The sequence below is a fragment of the Gopherus evgoodei genome, chromosome 10, assembly GCF_007399415.2.
Source record: "Gopherus evgoodei ecotype Sinaloan lineage chromosome 10, rGopEvg1_v1.p, whole genome shotgun sequence".
Classification (NCBI taxonomy): Eukaryota; Metazoa; Chordata; order Testudines; family Testudinidae; genus Gopherus; species Gopherus evgoodei.
In genome coordinates, this window is record NC_044331.1 from 21,519,982 (window position 1) to 21,537,790 (window position 17,809).

General features: G+C 39.1%; 1 protein-coding gene and 1 long non-coding RNA gene across 18 annotated transcripts in view; one reads left to right on the forward strand and one right to left on the reverse strand.

Moving 5' to 3' along the window:
* Positions 1–219: 219 nt before the first annotated feature.
* Positions 220–17,809, reverse strand: part of SEMA6D (semaphorin 6D) — a 658,493-nt gene continuing 640,903 nt past the window's right edge. For 8 of the 17 annotated variants that reach the window (XM_030577939.1, XM_030577940.1, XM_030577941.1 and 5 more), the window contains 18 exons: positions 15,983–16,138; positions 15,523–15,634; positions 14,888–14,948; positions 14,742–14,804; positions 14,554–14,655; positions 14,238–14,328; positions 13,864–13,983; positions 13,277–13,365; positions 12,362–12,579; positions 12,116–12,247; positions 11,748–11,903; positions 11,493–11,666; positions 10,534–10,674; positions 10,359–10,436; positions 9,333–9,424; positions 8,931–8,987; positions 6,598–6,765; positions 220–3,850 (listed from right to left, as the gene is read on the reverse strand). In XM_030577939.1, the coding sequence (XP_030433799.1) occupies positions 2,547–3,850; positions 6,598–6,765; positions 8,931–8,987; positions 9,333–9,424; positions 10,359–10,436; positions 10,534–10,674; positions 11,493–11,666; positions 11,748–11,903; positions 12,116–12,247; positions 12,362–12,579; positions 13,277–13,365; positions 13,864–13,983; positions 14,238–14,328; positions 14,554–14,655; positions 14,742–14,804; positions 14,888–14,948; positions 15,523–15,634; positions 15,983–16,091 (3,267 nt within the window). In that variant the 5' untranslated portion in view covers positions 16,092–16,138 and the 3' untranslated portion in view covers positions 220–2,546. Of the gene's footprint in view, positions 3,851–6,597; positions 6,766–8,930; positions 8,988–9,332; positions 9,425–10,358; positions 10,437–10,533; positions 10,675–11,488; positions 11,667–11,747; positions 11,904–12,115; positions 12,248–12,361; positions 12,580–13,276; positions 13,366–13,863; positions 13,984–14,237; positions 14,329–14,553; positions 14,656–14,741; positions 14,805–14,883; positions 14,949–15,522; positions 15,635–15,982; positions 16,139–17,809 lie in introns of those variants that run through there. The other 9 variants (XM_030577947.1, XM_030577950.1, XM_030577949.1 and 6 more) reach the window with 9 other exon arrangements.
* LOC115658670 lies at positions 10,681–11,377 on the forward strand. The gene is made up of 2 exons (XR_004002362.1): positions 10,681–10,969; positions 11,297–11,377. It is a non-coding gene; the product is annotated as an uncharacterized LOC115658670 (long non-coding RNA).

Genomic DNA, 17,809 nt, shown 5'->3' on the forward strand with positions numbered 1-17,809 from the left:
ATTAGATCGTTATGAAAACGGAAGTACACTTGTGTGCCACGCTATTGGTCTTTTGCAATCTGCATGACACCCAATACTGCTGATGAGGGGATGTGTCTGTGGTTTCTTAATGCAGCTATTAAAAGCAAGCAGAGTTTTTCCTTCTTTTTAATCCATAGGACAATACATTTTCTAAATACAGTCAATAACAAAAAAGTCAGACATTCAGTAGATCTGAATATTTTATTTTGACTTTACATGCGGTGTTAAAAACCCAAAGAACGTATTATTTACACATCCACAATACAAGTTTACAAGATATCTATACATGTTAAAGTACTCTGTGGTATAGAGCAGCTTCATTTTTAGGGTTACTTTTTATGCCGTACCATTAAAAAAGATACAATCTGCGTTTACCTTTGCACAAATGGATAAAGCATCTTTTGTATTATTAAATTAAAAGAATGACTACGTTGAATGTTAGAAATTTCAACATAAATACTGATAGAACTCACATTACCATCTACAAGGCAGCACGTTACAGAACGTTATCAAGGTTCATATCAGGGTTCACATACATTTATGTTTTGGTTTCACACAAGTCTGTATTAATTAATATTTGTGAAGTGAAATCAAATCAGTTTTTGTAATTTGCTGAGTAGATTTTGTTTTTTAATTGTTATTAATCTGTAGTGTTTTAGTTGCGAGACTGAAATATTTAAGAAAAGAGATCACAGGATTTTGGATCCAGAGGCCTCAGGAAACAAAAGTTCCTTACCAAAAACAGCCTTAAAGCGAAGAGGAAAGTAACAGGAATAATTTCTATCTTTTATTCTATGTTCTGTAACAGCGATCTAGTTTTCAGACTAATCTTTTCTCCTCCTCCGATATGTAATATAAGTCTTCATTGTCTCAGAAACCGACTAAAGTTATTTGTCCTACTAATTGAGTATTCCTCTACCATGGTTATTTCTATGGTTATGTTCAATAAACAATGTGGTAGTGTGTAGTTTGCAAGCTAAAACAGCCATCTGTGTTGAACATCAGCTGCAAGTGGATACTGTAAAAACCTATTAAATGGCTTACACAACTTTAGCAGGTGTTCCATTACCCTAGAAAGCTTATTTGATTTCACATTATAACTGATCGGTGGAATGTTTATCATGGCAAGGTGATTTAATATTGCTGTCTTCTTGAATTGCAGGCTGCCTTTATTTACCATTAATTACTCTTGCTTTTTATCTTTTTTTGGGTGCATGTTAAAAGAATTACAACTGTCAGTGAGGAAATATGTGCTGTATGGAGGACAATTGACAGATTCTTAGTACTTTTATCATTCGCATGAATAAGGCACAAAATGCACAGATTCAGGTAAACTCACACATAATATTTACAGAATATTGTCATTACCTGCATGACTTTGGAGAAAATACTTACATTACACAACATAAACAAACTGATTGCACTACAGTTCACTTTTCACAGACTGCTTCTGCCAGGCCAATTAGCGGTTCCTCCTTGATACTGACAAAGGTCTATCGGAGTGTAGGATGTTATTAAATGCAACAACAAGGTAATTTATTACACAGGCATTGCCTAGTGTGTTCTAGATTATTAGCTGCTCTCTGTGAAAACTGCAGGGGATCAAATTCACAGTCGCCAGGTATTGAATGGAGGAACTGTGGAAGCACAGTGAGATTCCCCACATCCCACCCCAAAACACTAGATTTGAAATGTACAGATCTGAATTGATAGCAGCATAATAAAGTTATTTTAAAATTAGCACATTTGTACTCTTTCATTGGATTATTAATTCAGCAATGTATATAAACTGGAACGCTGACTGAGATGCACAGTTCCTCTCTAGCTGTCTCCAAACTGAACCCAATGGACTGCAGAAGGAAGACAGTCATTTGTTTGTTCAGTCATGATCAATGTAAACAATTCCACAGCAGAAAAGATGCAATGGCAATCTACATACAACCTAGTGTGTACAATATACACACACACGCGCACGCACACACACAGCTTTATGTGTGGCATAAACAAAATGCCAAACATGGAAACAAACAATGCTACTGTTGGGCCAGAGACTGAATTTCAGCAAATTGCTTATTAACCCAGATATTCATTGAGACATTACCATTTTCTGACATTTATGCAAGAGGCAAGGTGAATGCATACATACTAAAATGTTCACATTTAATGGGAAGACCACACATATCAGCAGTCTCAAATGGAACCCATTTTCAAGTAATTGCTTACAGATTTTTCCAAGTACTTTATCAGCTAGTTAGAACAGTAAAATAGCCCCCATTCCCATTGTGCTACATGTCTCCTTAGCTCCAAACAAAAGAAATGTAATGACCAGCACCTTCCTTTGTTTATTTTAGCAAGTCTTGCTGTAGCAATGTGTGGCAAGACATAGATGTTGCTGAAGTAAAGACAGTTTCTTTGGCCACTTTGTTCTCTTTAATTACAAGCAAGTCTCTGTCTTATGTCTCTCCCACAACATCCTCCCACAACCTGTACTGGTCCATACCACACTCTAACAGAATATACAAGTCCTAGTAGCTGTATTTGTTCAGTGGTCTGACTGAAGTTGTTTGAGGAACGAATGAGGGTTTTGGTGGCACGTCAGGTTTTATGGATGGTGTCCTCTTTATCCCTGTACGAGGAAGGGTTCCATTACTTGTGTAACTGCTTTGTCTGGATAAAGAAGGCTGTAGGTGAACGCTGACTGGCGTCCCTTGCATGTAGTCCATCTTTGTGCCTGTAGCAGGAGGCATGTATCCCCCGCGGGTAATACTAGGCTGTCTGGATAACAAAACACCATTTGGTGAGTTTAAGTTTTTAGGCAAGGCAGATATTGAATGCCTTTGTGAAGAATTTTTGTGATAGCCCCTTTGTCTGTCTAAAGAAGTCATTGGTACTGCTGGGGTAGTAGGGACGTCCACTCGTTTTGTTGGACTATTTCTTGGAAGAGTAGATGGAGGAGAGTATAAAGATGCCTCCCTGTTAGGAACTTTAGGTGGAATCTCAGACATATTTCCCATCGGATCCAGCATTAAAGTCTGGTGAGCCACTTGAATGTCTCCCATAATTGATTTGGGATTATTAGGAGTTTCATTTAAATGTTTCAGAAAATCGTTCAGGGTGTTCCTGGAATCAACAGATCGCCTGTGGTCTCTTTTGCTTGACGGTTTTGTAAGTGGGTGATCAATATTTTGCATCTTTTTGTCTGCTTTATGTGCGTTAGAATTTGAGAAAGATGTGTTGTAGTCATGGGTAGCATTGGGAAGAACAATAGCACTGGGAATATGTCCGTGACTTAACGGAGAATGGGGTGGGGGACTAGAAGGGAAAAATTGAGGGCTTTTTAGAGGGGTTTCTTTTCTTGAAGCATTGAGGTTGCTATGTGCCTTGTCTGACTGACTCTTCATCACCTGCAGTGTCTTTTGCTGCAGTACTGGTGTGGATTCAGGAGTAGGAAGTGCAGCTAATTCTGGAGGCTGGCCTCTGTGGTCCATTATGATAGATTTTGTATCACCATTTGGTGGCAGTTCTTTTCTGCTACTCAACAGATTTGTGTACAGTTTAGGCGAATCAATGTTTTGCTGATATTCTTTGACGGGACTATCAAATAACCCATTCAGTTTAGCAAAACTTCCACTGGAGTCTGTACAGGACTGAGCCGATTCTGCATCTTTGTGTATTTTTCTGGATTTCCGTACAAATATATCTCGGTAGCAGTAAACAGCCACTCCTGCAAGGAAGGCTCCCAGGACAAAAGCAGCAAAGACACAAGTGATCAGGACGTTCATGTGTACCATTTGATTGGAATCTCCTGACTGTACTTCCCACCTTACACCTGCAACAAACATATGTGATACATTAAAATAACAAAGGTCACAGACACAGTCCAAAACCAAGGCTGCCTGCCTTGGTGAAGGACAAGGATATATAATTAGATGAGTGTTTAAGATAGACTAGTGTTAATGTAATTTGTCTGGACTGTATCCTCCATCACGCTGCAGAGTGTAAATTTTTAGAATAAAAATTACACTGCTAGTATTGAGCAGCACAAGTAGACTCTGCATTTAATTTGCGAATGAGAAAAGCTTGCTAGTGTTCCATTACCCAAATTACATTTAGTTATATACTGTCCTGGTCTAGTGTCTAGCCTTGTCCCCAAATATCTTTTAAGGCTCACAAATAATGGTTTGTATGTTATTAATATTAACAATTTCTGCTGGAAAATTGGGGTTAAAAGGTGCTACTCTGCCAGACTGCAATTAATAACTCATGGAGGAATTTTTCTCTCAATTTCCTGCCCGACTCATAAATCAAAGGAGAGACAGGATTATGCAAATGTTATGTAAAACTGAATAATGTACATATTGTGGTGTTACAAACATGTTACTACTGTGCAAAACACATGAACTAATCTATTCATACTCTGCTATCCTTAGAATACCATACTCTGCATGATTATTTACTTATATTTTTTACAATTCAAGATTACACTATTTTATACAGGTATTTTACTTTTTTTTCTTATTTACTCAGTAATGAGCATTCCAGACTGTGTATCATTTAAAATACATGGTTAATAAAAAGTATTAGAGTTTGTTAAAATCTAGAAGAAGAATGAATATTGGATTAGTTTGTAATTCACATATTATCACAGTGTCCCTTAGTTTTGGGGGGTTTTGTTTTTAAAGCAACCACAGACATCTTGCAATTAAGACAATGTTAGTTTTTAAAAGTAATTCTGTTAACTATACCAGGAGAAGTCAAAATAAAGAAGAGTTGCGATTAAAGGAATATACTGATTTTTGTTAGAGGCAAGGCCTTTGAACATTGTTAATGTTCAGGATTATAGGTTTTAATGGGTGTGGTGTAGAAGAGGAAAGGAAAGAGGAGAAAAGGTTCACTAATAGAAATGTCACCGAATGTGAATAAGAAATAAGAGCAAATTAGGACGAAAACGTATTTACTTAAAGCAAATAAAACTGAAACAAATTAAAATGATAAATGCACTTCTATAATGGCTGATAGGAAACCTGATATATTTTGGTGACTTGTAGAACTGAGGCTCTCCCCTTGGCTTGTGACTTTCATTAAATACAGAATTGTGCAAACATGTCTGTCACCAGGATAATATATGTACTAATAAAAGTCTCTCATGAAGTTTTGGCTGTTGTTGATTGTAATATTGTTTTGCCAATCTGAAATCTTTGTTTCTTTAACAGCCTATGCAATGTTTCACTTGACTGAAAGGAGGAAAGGCAACAGAGGATGACTTGTATGTAATCTATAAAATCAGACTGCACATTTTTTTAGTTTTCAGATAAGCCGGGAGTGTGTATTGGGAGACTCTACACAGCTGTCTGAGTGCAAGCACCCAGGCTCCTCTCTCCAAAGTATCATTTCAGTGGATTGAATCTCAAACCTGACCCTGCAGTTCCTTGCAAACCCATTGAACTGAATGGGAGTTTTGGGTGTTCAATGAGTACAACACTGGACCTCATCTGAGTGGTTTTGTCCACATACCCATGGGCTGTTACTTTGCACTTTAGAATTTGTCTTTAAACTAGGCACTATCTGTTTGGCTGAGAGGACCAGCAGTCTCATTCAAGCTCTAGAACTGCTGCTGTTCTGTAACCCATAGAGCGGGCCAAATAACAGATTTTTCAGTTCACTGGCCATTCTAAAAAAAGTTTTGAAAATGTTTGTCAAAATGTTTGGAAAACCAAAAGGTAAAAGAAAAAAATGTGTTGTTTTGGGTTGGTCAAAAAGTTTTGTTTAGTCTGAGCATTTTAAAACACTTTTAATCATTTTAAAAAGACATTTGAAGTAAATTTCGCAGCAAAAAGTTGTTTCAAACTGAAAAATCAAAATGTTTCATTTAAAAAATGTTGAAACAAAAGTTTTGCTTTGTTCAGATTTTTTTTTTATTTAACCACAATAATTCAGTGAAAACAATGTGTATTTGTAAAATATTTCAGGTGATCTGAATCTGCTTCTTTTAGCAAAAGTTTTAGCTGAAAAATTTTACTCAGCTCTAGTAACCAGCTGCCTGAAGGGCAGGTGAGGATTGTAAGGCTATGGCTACACTTGAAACTTCAAAGCGCTGTCGCGGCAGCACTTTGAAGTGTGAGTGTGGTCACAGCGCCACTCACACTCTCCCAGCGCTGCATGAACTCCACATCCCTTACGAGTGTAGCTTGCAGCGCTGGGAGCCGCGCTCCCAGTGCTGCGGCACTGTTTACACTGAGGCTTTACAGCGCTGTATCTTGCAACGCTCAGGGGGGTGTTTTTTTCACACCCCTGAGCGCCAAAGTTGCAGTGCTGTAAAGCGCCAGTGTAGCCATGGCCTAAGGCTTGAATTTACATTTGCTATGCATCCAGAATTCCTGCCGACATCAGCTGAAGTTTTGCAAACTATGAATATCACTTTGCACCCACGTGCCAAATGGGCAAGAGAACCATGATTGCACCTTCTGTATATTCATAGGAAATAGTATAAACATAACAGTCCCAGCATTTTTCAAATTCTAATTGTGTCTATCAGGTTTCCATTCAGCTGTAATGTATTCCCTGGTAAGGCCTTACCCTTTGGGAAAACTGATAATGGATCAGAATAATCAGAAGTGTTTGGGTCATCTTGAACTACAAATTTCCGAGAGCCAGTCACTTTAGGTTTCCAGGAACCATTCACTTTAGGTGATATAACTGGGATACTTGCCATTGTGGTAATGGAAGCTGAGGATAACTCCATGTCTGTGGTGGCAAACAGATTTTTATTAATGTGCATTACAAACAGGCTTTCCTCACTGTTTTGTGGTATTTCTAAATTATAGCTGGAGAAGGCATTTAATGGGAGTTATATGTCATGGCAATATATGACCTACACTTCACGTAAGTACACAGGGCTGCCAAAAATCAGATTAAAAGTACAAATTATACATTAAATAACATTACAGCTATAATTCAAAAACCAGGAAAGTCAAATGGAAGGCAGTGTGGAAGTTATCGTAAGCAACTGAAGGAGGGGAAAAGCACAACTTACTCTACTTTATTGCTATATTGTTTACTTTTATACAAGCTGTTTCAGCGTATTTCACTGTCTTTTAAAAATCTCTAAAAAGATGTTTATTAGTGACCTTGTAAGAGGCCAAAATACTAAATATCCCTCAGAGACCAGCTTAGCTCTGTTAGAACTGTTACGATCACCAGGAACTGATGTAGTTAGGCACCACTGGGAGATAAGACACATATTTTTACCCCTTATATTGTAATGGTTCCTAAGGAACTATGCTGCTAGATCCTTCTTAGTAATGAACTGGGTGTATAAAGTCATTATGGCCTATGTGGTAATGCCCATGAGCAGCAAACCTATTGAACCTAATAGTCTACACTGAGCCTACTTTTCAGGTGCAAATCCCTGATTTGTTTGCACGGGACCAGACAGATTTATAGCCATGTGTGCCTGCAACTGGGGATTTGCCTGAGTAAAGTAGCACTCAAATATGTGTTAATTCAGGGCTCAAAAATCAGGTTCATTATGTGTGTGTCCTAAAAAAAAATCAGACTGAAAGTCGAATTGATGAAGTGAATGTTCATGCAAGTAAGGCAGCACTTTCAAGTAATATGACTGTCATTCCCCACCAGCACCAAAAAATTTACACTCTAAGTTATATTATGGGCAAATAAATCTGCAAAGTATTTGTTTGTGTATCAAACACAGCCCTCTTGTTGAGATACAGAAGTGCAAATACCAGCCCCACAACTTAAACCAGTGGTTCCCAAACTTGTTCCACCGCTTGTGCAGGGAAAGCCCCTGGCAGGCCAGGTCGCTTTGTGTACCTGCTGCATCCGCAGGTTCGGCCCTCGCAGCTCCCAGTGGCCGCAGTTCACTGCTCCAGGTCAATGGGAGCTGCTGGAAGCGGTGGCAAGTACATCCCTCGGCCCGCGCCACTTCCAGCAGCTCCCATTGGCCTGGAGCAGCGAACCGCGGCCACTGGGAGCCATGATCGGCTGAACCTGTGGACACGGCAGGTACACAAACCGGCCTGGCCTTCCGGGGGCTTTTGCTGCACAAGTGGTGGAACAAGTTTGGGAACCACTGACTTAAACAGGCCAACAGATTTCCTTCAGATTTGGTAAACAGGAATGTCCCCAAGGGCTGAAACCCAGAGACCAAGTTTCAGTCTGGACTGAACTCTGGAAAATAAGGGCTTGATCGTGCTCCTGTTGAACTCGATAAAGGTTTTACTATTGAGTTCAACAGAGCAACACTGGTGCCTATATTCCTGGAAAATAGGGAATTGCAATGAAAATGCTGTGAAAAAATGTTGAAAAGAGTAAAGGGTATGAAGGCCCTAGGACAACACTGCAGCAAAGGTCTCTAGTCCAGCATCAGTTTGCTATAGCCTGTGTTCTGCTATACCTCATGGGCAAGATTAAATGATTAACATTAGCATAACTATTGAAACATTTCCAAAACGTAGAAATACACATTTTAGAAAATGTGTATTTGCTTAATAAGATCGGTGGTGAGGGGGAGAGGAAGGAGGAAAAAAAGGAAGATGATGAGATTTTTGCCATCTATCTATTAGAGATGACCAAGAAGGGCATTCACAGATGCATGGAGGCGCAGGGGGTAAAGCTGAGTGGACTTTCGTGCAGTGAAGATGTCATCTATGTTAATCAGGCTCTTTAATAAAGGATGTGTCTCAATAAATAATGAGCTGTTAACATGCAGCTACACAGAGTGAAGAGCTGAGCAACAAGAGTCCAGCTAGCTTTACTATCCGTGGGAACATGAGTAAAAGCACAAAAATGAAGGCTTGCCACCTGCGCAAAAGGAAGGGAAAAAAGAGCTGAAAATGCTGAACTGAAGGAAAGAAAAGGTCATTAATTCAAAAAAATTAAAAAAAACTAACCAGATGTTGGGTCGCCAAATATTTTGTAATCTGGTGTAGTTGTAGTAGGCAAAATTTCTAAAAGAATTAAAGGAACAAGTAATCAGTGAAAAGTAACCAAAAGAAAGCAAAAGATTTTAAGACCTGAGTAACTGAAGATAAAAAAGAAAATACGATCTGTTACCAAAAAAGGGAAATTGTTCAATACCTTACAGCTCTCTGGAGTCAATAGCAAAGTGAGGGAAGGAAAGGGGGAGACGTAAAACATCTCTGCCACCCCCCACCGGAGTAGCTCAGCTTTGTGACTGTTCGTGGTAACACTAGGTGGTGCGTGCAGGGTGTCACTGAACGGCTCATCATAAATTTAACATCCTCAAACTACTGTTGACATATTATAAATTAGCAGCAGTGACTGTGTCTTACCATGGCAATCCCCAAGCTGTCCTGTATTGCCATATTCTACATCTTGCTCATATCCTCCTGTGCTGTGGTTGTATGAAACAAACAAAGAGAACCTGCAATTAATAGCATTAATAGGAAAACAAATGATTTTCTTCTGAAAGCATAAACCAGACACACATTTGTTCAGCAAACTTATGGGAAACAGGAGTTGTACAGTATAGGACAGCAGAAAGACTGTATATTAAATATAAAAATTATGTAAAGTCTTTAAATTTTGAAGCACTTACACCAAGAAATAAATCAAGTTCTCACACTAATCAATTTATGTATCATGCAACCATTCTCGTTTGCTAGTATATCCATGCAGCTCCAACTATATCAACTGGTGTTGTGCATGCCTATCTAAGAGTAATATTGGACCCATTATAAATATCACATTTAACATCACAATTACTAATGCAATGTGCTCCATGAGCCTGCTTCTGCAAAATGCCTTTGGAAATGTACAGATTGGCTGTGGAAAAGTCTTACATGTTTTCTGCTATAAAATGTATGTTTTCACCTTTGTAAACATCAAGTGAACAAATTTCACTTAAACAGTCCAAAAAGTTGAGACAAAGAGAAAATTTAGGCTGTAGCAGACTTTTCCCCATGTAGTTATGAGCTAGTGAAAATGAGAGAGAAAATAATCCAAGTCTAAAACTCATTCTTGAGTGTTGTGGTCTCCTGGGAGTAAGTAACAAGAATATTGTATTCTCTTTGCTAAACTGATGATGCTTACAGTCAGTAATTTGTCTGCATCATGCTCCAGGTAGCCCTCCCTATAGGTCTGATTGTCCTTACGCAGGTAAAACGAACACTGAAATCAAAGTCTTCCCTAAGTAAAGACTATAGAATTGGACCAGAATTTAGCATTCTGGTTTTTTACATATACTAAGAGGAACGTAGTATTTTTAGAGCATTAAAAAAGGAGATTTAGTGAATGAGTGCATGCACATATATAACCTACAGTAGATACACTGGGCTGATTTAAAAAATAACACTTACAACATGCCAGGTTTCACCCTTCCACACGCCCCCTGGTCTAGCCAGCCACAATAGGGGTCTCGTGAAGCAATACAAGACCTGTGCAAGATCAAACCAGAGAAAATAATGTCTGTCATCCATCAGCAGAGAAGTCTGTGCCTTTATTTTATGGGAGAGTTGAGGAATGTAGGCTTACTTTTTACATGATCCATGACGCTCACAGCGACTGAGGGGAAGTCTAACAACACAACTGGAGAATGCCACAAATACAGCATGGTGTTCTTTATCCAACTGAAGGGAAATGACTTTTCTGTCCTCTTCACTCTCTGCATTACACCTGTTTGGTAAAAGTAATTTGAAACAGTTATTGATATAAACCAGAGTATCTTGTGTAAAGCTTACACTGGCAACATTTTTGATTTGTCAGTCAATTACAGCTGTGTAGGAACTGAAAACTGTATGCTCAACAATTACTATTGCTTGGACATTACAATGATGAATGCTGTAGAAATGCTTACACATCAGTGTAATTTAATCTACTTTTAGGGTGATTCTCCATACAACCTAAGGATTACCAGAGCTGTTTTTTTTGGCCCCAGATCTGCAGCTGGGTGACAGGTCCTGTGATCCAGGTAGGAAAACTCCAAACCCACTAGCTTTGTGATCTCACTGTGTCTCATACACCTGTCATAGAGCAGACTCTCAAAATCTGCGCTGGGTCCATTTGGATTTTAAATGGAACACTTCACATAGCTCTACTCAAATTCTTTGCTTACAGAACAAACAATCTTTATTTCATTAGTGATTATTTTATTTATCATTGAACACTTTGAAATTCTTTAAAGGAATTCCTTAGTTAAGGTAATAGTGTATAAGTACTGGTGTTTGGTATCTAGAAGAGATTGCATCAATGACTTATCTCTGCTACCCCAAAAATGTATGTACTAAAATATTTTCAGGTTATTCAGCAGCATATCTCCTCCATAAACAACGGGAAATGACAAAGAATGAGGAACTTGGTGAGAAAGTGTTTACAAAAAAAAAAAAGAAAAAACACCACTGCTTGTTAGGCCACGAGAAGAAAATGACTAGGTGAGAAACACACTGGAATATTTTTGGTTTTCTTGAGAGCAGTTCTTGTAAAATAATACCTACTTTGCATGATTATAAGCATCAATCTCTTCCAGTAATACGCTGTCATTCAAAGAAAAGGGTCTGGTCTTTGCCAAGATCTTAAGTACCACTCCTGCTTCAGAGCCAACAAATATGACTGTGTAGTTTTGGTAGGGTCCAGCGGAATGGTCTACAGCAACTGCAGTCAACCTAAATCTACCAAAAACCAAAACGCACATAGTTATTCAGAAGAATATTTCTTTTTTTGATGTGACTTGCTTCACCAAGATGCCATACCTGACCCGTGTCTTTGTGAACCAGGGCTCCTCGATGACTGATGGAACAGCAGAATCCATCAATGGATGGGATTTGATGAAGGATAAGGTTTCATCTGGGAAATCAATGGAGGTTTTGTAAACCTCTGCTAGACCATGTTTTGCACAGCAACCGGGTCTGAAAGGAAAGCAACATTTTTTCTTTCTCAATATTTTAATGACAGGGTAAGCATCCTGAAAGAGCATGGCAGGCTTCAGATGAGAATACTTATGGTCCAAGTGAAAGCCACGGCTTCAATTTTACATGACTAGATTCTACAATGTGTCATTGATTTAAACATAGCAGTTTACAGGAATAATATTATTGTGTCATGAGCAAGAATCTTTTACCTGGGCTTTGGTACTTTGTCTTCGGGTACAGCTGTCCAAACAGAATCTGGAGTCTTTTGTTCTTTAAATCTTCCTTTGAATACTTTCTCAATGTCATCCATGCTGAAAGCACAAACGGCTGAACCAGGGATGCTGTAAAATAAAAAAAAAAACACCGGTGCTATTGTAGTCTGAATTCTTGCAACAATCTTAGTTGTAACAGGGAACTGGAGAGCTTCTTTTGATGTTAGGTTGCTCATCTCTCACCTGTTAAGCTGTGTGGTGAATACACCAACAACAGTAGGGACTCCATTGATTTCTATTATGTCTGTGATTGACTGCAGAACATCAAAGTAGAAAAATGAATCCCCAGGAACAGAACAGTTGAGCCGAGCTTTTAGGAATGAAGTCCAGTGTTTTTCCAGCACTCTCTGGGAGCCACCCATGTCATTTTTGCATATGCGTGCCACACGGGAATACACAGCCTATACAGGGGACAAAAGGCAAAGAGATTGGCTTATGAAATGCTATGAAAAATAACAAAAAAAGTATTTGTTAACAGGAACATTGCGGCTTTATACTGCTTTTCTGAGTCTGTATAGAAAGGAAGAAAGCAAACAATGTTTAGCTGCTAATGCATAAGCATTTTAATGCATCATTGAGCCAACATAATACTCCCAGCCTTGCCTCTACCTTTTTTCAAAATCCTATTGTTAGTAAGATTTAAAGTCTTTAATTAACCACGTGTAAGTGGTTTAGTAATTTACTGTAGAATATCCTTCCATGGTGAAGCAGAAGTATCATATTCTGCATTAGTATGACAGATATTCATTAGCGAGAGGCATTAGGGAGCCACCTTTTGAACCCTTCCCCCCAGGTCTTTTTTTTAACAGTAGGCAAAAACAGAGTATCTGCTAATTTCCTAAGTTAAGGAAATGGCAAAGCTAAAAGATACCTGTGGAAAACTTTGTTAACAAGACAGGGCAAATGCAAAAAGCTTTAAGGCTCAAGATACCTGACAATTATAGGAATGAAAAAACTGTATCAACTTTATACCATTAATACAATATGATATAAACTATATTTGTTACTGAGGCTATTTTCCATGACAACCATATCTCACCCTGGCAAGATTTTTGATACTTCACAGCCAACTGTGACACACTGACTTTATATACCTACCTTGCCTAAATTATTATGCTCTACAGCAATTTCTCGAAAGAAGAAATAAACATAGTTGCCATATTCTATGGCATGGAGGAAATGTGGTTCTGTAAGAAAGAATGAAGAGAAAGCTGTTTACCTAAAAGAACCATTCAATAAGTATAAGACACTGCCTGCTCTGCATGACTTAAAGGCTTTCTCTTGGTTACATACCAACTAAAGGGAACTCCAATATTCAAGACACTTTAGGAAGTCCAAATATGGGTGCATTCAAGCTTAAATGAACTTGTAGTCTTTAATGTCAGCTAATGGACTGTAAAAAGGCCTCAAAGGAATTGTATTACAGTGAAGGTCTTTGTTACTACAGATTCATTCATTAACCTATTTAACTGTGAGTGGGGGGAGGACCCTTACATTTTAAACAAAGATTGTCTTTTATCAGCACAAAGTTGCTTTCTTATCAATTTGATCTTGCTATACTAAACATTGCATGTATGTTAACACTGTGTTTATATAAAAACATACAGGCTATGATACACTTCATCCTCAAGGTCAAAAAAATTATATCTGTCACATACACAGGAAAGTAATTTTTTCAAAATTACCTTTTATCCATTTGGAATCGTATTTTATTGTTCTTAGGGCAGATCCATCTCCCATGCTGCGGTAAATAACAGCATCGCTTGCCAGAAAATCTGCTACTGTTGCTGAATACAATTTCCCATCTAAAACAATAGTCAAAATGTGGTATTAATGAGCCATTAATAATACATAGAATTCTTACTAGTCTGTAATCTCTCTTTGTACTGCCACTCTCCCCAAAATTACTCTAACCTATATTTTAACAATTTCGCTTCTAATCCTTTTGAGACCCTTTAGCGCAATCTTAGAATCTAAGGCACTGTGACACCTGCAGCTTCTCTGTGCTTTCTTTTAAAGCCCTCTGGCACCTTCTGCATCATTAATCAAAAGTTCTTACCAGCAAAGAGGGCAACGTTGGTTTGTCTGGCATCAAATGGGCATCTTGCCAATCCGCTAATTTCCTCTCCATCATACTCTAAGGTATTCAGCTAGAGAAGAAAAATAAATTGGTGGTGGTGATCCTTTCTGTTCTGTGTGCCAGCTCTACTTTTACATATACCTTAACTCTAAATGATGGTCCGTTTTTATCTAATATTCCATGACACTTCAGAAAAGAAGCATTCTGCAGTTCTACCAAAAAGCTTAACTATCACAACACAATTATTTTGCAAACCTATAAAACAACAGATTAATGACTTATTTAATGTGCTTACCCAGTAGTATCTGCACATGGGGTTAAATGCATTTGTACCACAAACAAACACCATCTCATCATTTCTGGGAACAAACACTTTAATAAAGTTATGACATTCGTCCTGAAAGAAGAAAAACTTGTATTAAGAACAGATTTCACGCCTGCATTAGTAGTAGTATTTTGCTGCTCTGTATATGATAAACATACTTTGTGTTTGCCTTTCATGGCACAGTTCTCTCTGTCCTGCTGTCTCGATCTCCAGGTTAATTTCTGTTTAAATCAAATAAAAAAGTTTACTTCTTGACCTGAAAATTCCTTTAAAAAAGCAAATCAGTTTCCTTACATCTACTCACTTTGCTTGGAGTAACTTCTGTCTTGGGAACTTCATTTAAGTTTATAGTATAAACTTGATCCCTATTGGAAACAAGGGCATAAAACACATCAAGTGAATGCATGAATATGTCAGATGTATGGATGGTTTTTATTATAGATCTACTTTTTAGGAGACTTGATAGACAAAGAATATATTTTGAAGCCTTTATGGATTTTCTGAGTCAACACTGAACATTTTTGGTTCCCAGTACAGTAATGGCTTTAGATAGCATCTGTGTTGTTCAGCTATTCAGCTCTTATCTATCACATATTGTCCAAGCCAAGCTCAGTGTGTCAACATGCGAAAGTTTTAGACTCTTTTCCTGTATCCCTGAAGTGTCATTCCATGTTTAAAGTGATCAGGATAATGTTTTAATTAGAGCTGTAATGTAAACGAAGGAAAATGGTTTAGCATAATAACTCAGCAGCATACTGCTGCTTTTGGCCTTCAAATCCAATTTCTATATATGGGGCATAGATACTGTTTATTTCTCTAGGAGCCTTCCCCTCCCCCATTCTAATTCTGCAGATTATTTTTTTAATAAATTGCTCACATTAACGCATACCTAGGAGAAAAAAGAATTTAAATCTAATAAACTGACTACAGGAAAATTACCTGCCAGCGATATAAAGTGTGTCTCGAATTTTCAGCATCAGTTGAAAGTCCAGCCTATGTTGAGATTCATTGCCTGAAGGGCGTCCTTTAAATACTGGATATTGCCTTGAATCTGCAAGTAAAAATGGGCTACACCATCACTCAGGATTATAGAGCTAAAGAATCAATATACAGCATTGATTAGCTGTATATACTAGGTGTAGAAGGGTTTAAACTAAATTCCTCAAGTAATATCTTGAATATGAATGAATAACAGCTAGCCAATGTCAGCAAATGTTCTTTTTACTCAAATTATCACAGTATTTCTGATTGCTTTTTTTAAACGAGTATGAGCCAGTAAATACGTGTGATGAACTGCAAAAGAATAAACATTTTTACTTGTCTATATATTAATTAAAATTTCAATTAACCAAAACAATCATCTAGTGTTTTAAAGGCAAGCAATTTGCAGATTACTTACAATGGTAATCAACAACATTAATAGGGTCATTGTCTTCAGGAAAGCTGACAGCTAGGCACCACGACACAGTCAATAGGATCACACAAACACAAAGCAGACGCAGCCTCATGGCGGGCGAAAAATAGCACCAGCTTCTTGGTAATACTCTTTAACTACCTGTAAAACAGAAGTGTGGCAATGATGTTTCAATACTACAAGACCATAAAAGTGACTTCTTATTGCAGAGAGAGGGTTTTTTTTATTTTAATGTTAGCAGTGGTGGAGTAAACTAGCGTTTATGAAAGGCCCCTTTGTGTATGTTGACGGAAAACTACTATGTGACAATGCTGACTGAAGCTTTTCTGAACCGTATTGATCTTTGCTAATTTTTAGTTGCATTTAGAGGTATTTTAGAGGCAGCCGATGAATGTTATCCTAGCTAAATCACAAAGATACATGTAGGCTGCTGACTTGGTGAGAACATGGTTGAAGTTGGGATTAAAATTTTAATTAAACTGCTATCTCTTTCCCTTCCCCCATTACCAAATGTCAGCCAACAAAATCCTATCCCATAAACTACCTAAATCTTATCTAGTAACATCAAGACACACCTTGTTTGTGTATGCCTCAAGTCAGCATTTAGATTCAAGCTTGTTTTAAATCTAAGGCCTTGTCTACACTACAAAGTTGCAGCGCTGGTGAGGGGGTTACAGCGCTGCAACTTAGGATGTGTACACACCTGCAGGGCATTACCAGCGCTGCAACTCCCTGTTTGCAGCGCTGGCCGTACACCCGGTCGTGCCTCGGGTGTAGAGGATCCAGCACTGGATCACCAGCGCTGGTCATCAGGTGTAGACACTCACCAGCTTTTTTGTTGACCTCCGTGGAATAAGCAGGTATCCCAGCATACCTGAGGAAGCCTCTCTGGTAATTAAGCAAACTCCACTGCCCTCCAAGCAGGTCTCCTTCCCCGCGGTGTGCTCTGGCATTCCCCGACACCCCCCTCCAAGCAGGTCTCCTTCCCCGCGGTGTGCTCTGGCGTTCCCCGACCCCCCCTCCAAGCAGGTCTCCTTCCCCGCTGTGTGCTCTGGCGTTCCCCGACCCCCTCTCCAAGCAGGTATCCAGCCCCGCGGTGTGCTCTGGCGTTCCCCGACCCCCCCTCCAAGCAGGTCTCCTTCCCTGCGGTGTGCAACAGCGCTGCAGCGTGGCCACATCTAACACCACTTGCAGCGCTGGTTGCTGTAAGTTTGGCCACTCTGCAGCACTGGCCCTATACAGCTGTACTAATACAGCTGTAACAACCAGCGCTGCAAAATTGTAGATGTAGACATACCCTCAGTCTAATATTCTTAGGGCTAGATTCACAAAAGGTCTCAGGTGCCTAATTACCACTTTAGGCACTTAAATCCCAGAATCAGGTCCCACCGAGATTCACAAAGCCCCCACTCAACCCCTGTAGGCACCTAAACTCTATCGGCACCTAAAATTTTGCAATAAAAGCTCCCTAGGTCCTTTATGTTTCTTCCTCTGAGTATGTGCACAGCAGCTCCACACCAGGTGTCCAGACGCATAAGCCCCAGGGCGATGCATGAACCAGGGGAAGATAAGCAGAGGAACACCTTACTCACTTGTGGGCCTGATCCAGTAAGCGTGCTCTGACCTTGCCAGTGGATTGGGCCCTATAGGAGTCTGGAGGAGGTGCTTCCTCATAACGTTGAGTCCAATAATTAGGTTCTTACCTGGGATGTGGGAGACCCCTGGTTCAAGTCCACCTGAGGGGGAGATGTAATTTGAACTGGGATTTGCCATCTCTCAGGTGAGTGCCCTACCCTCTGCGCTACAGGATAG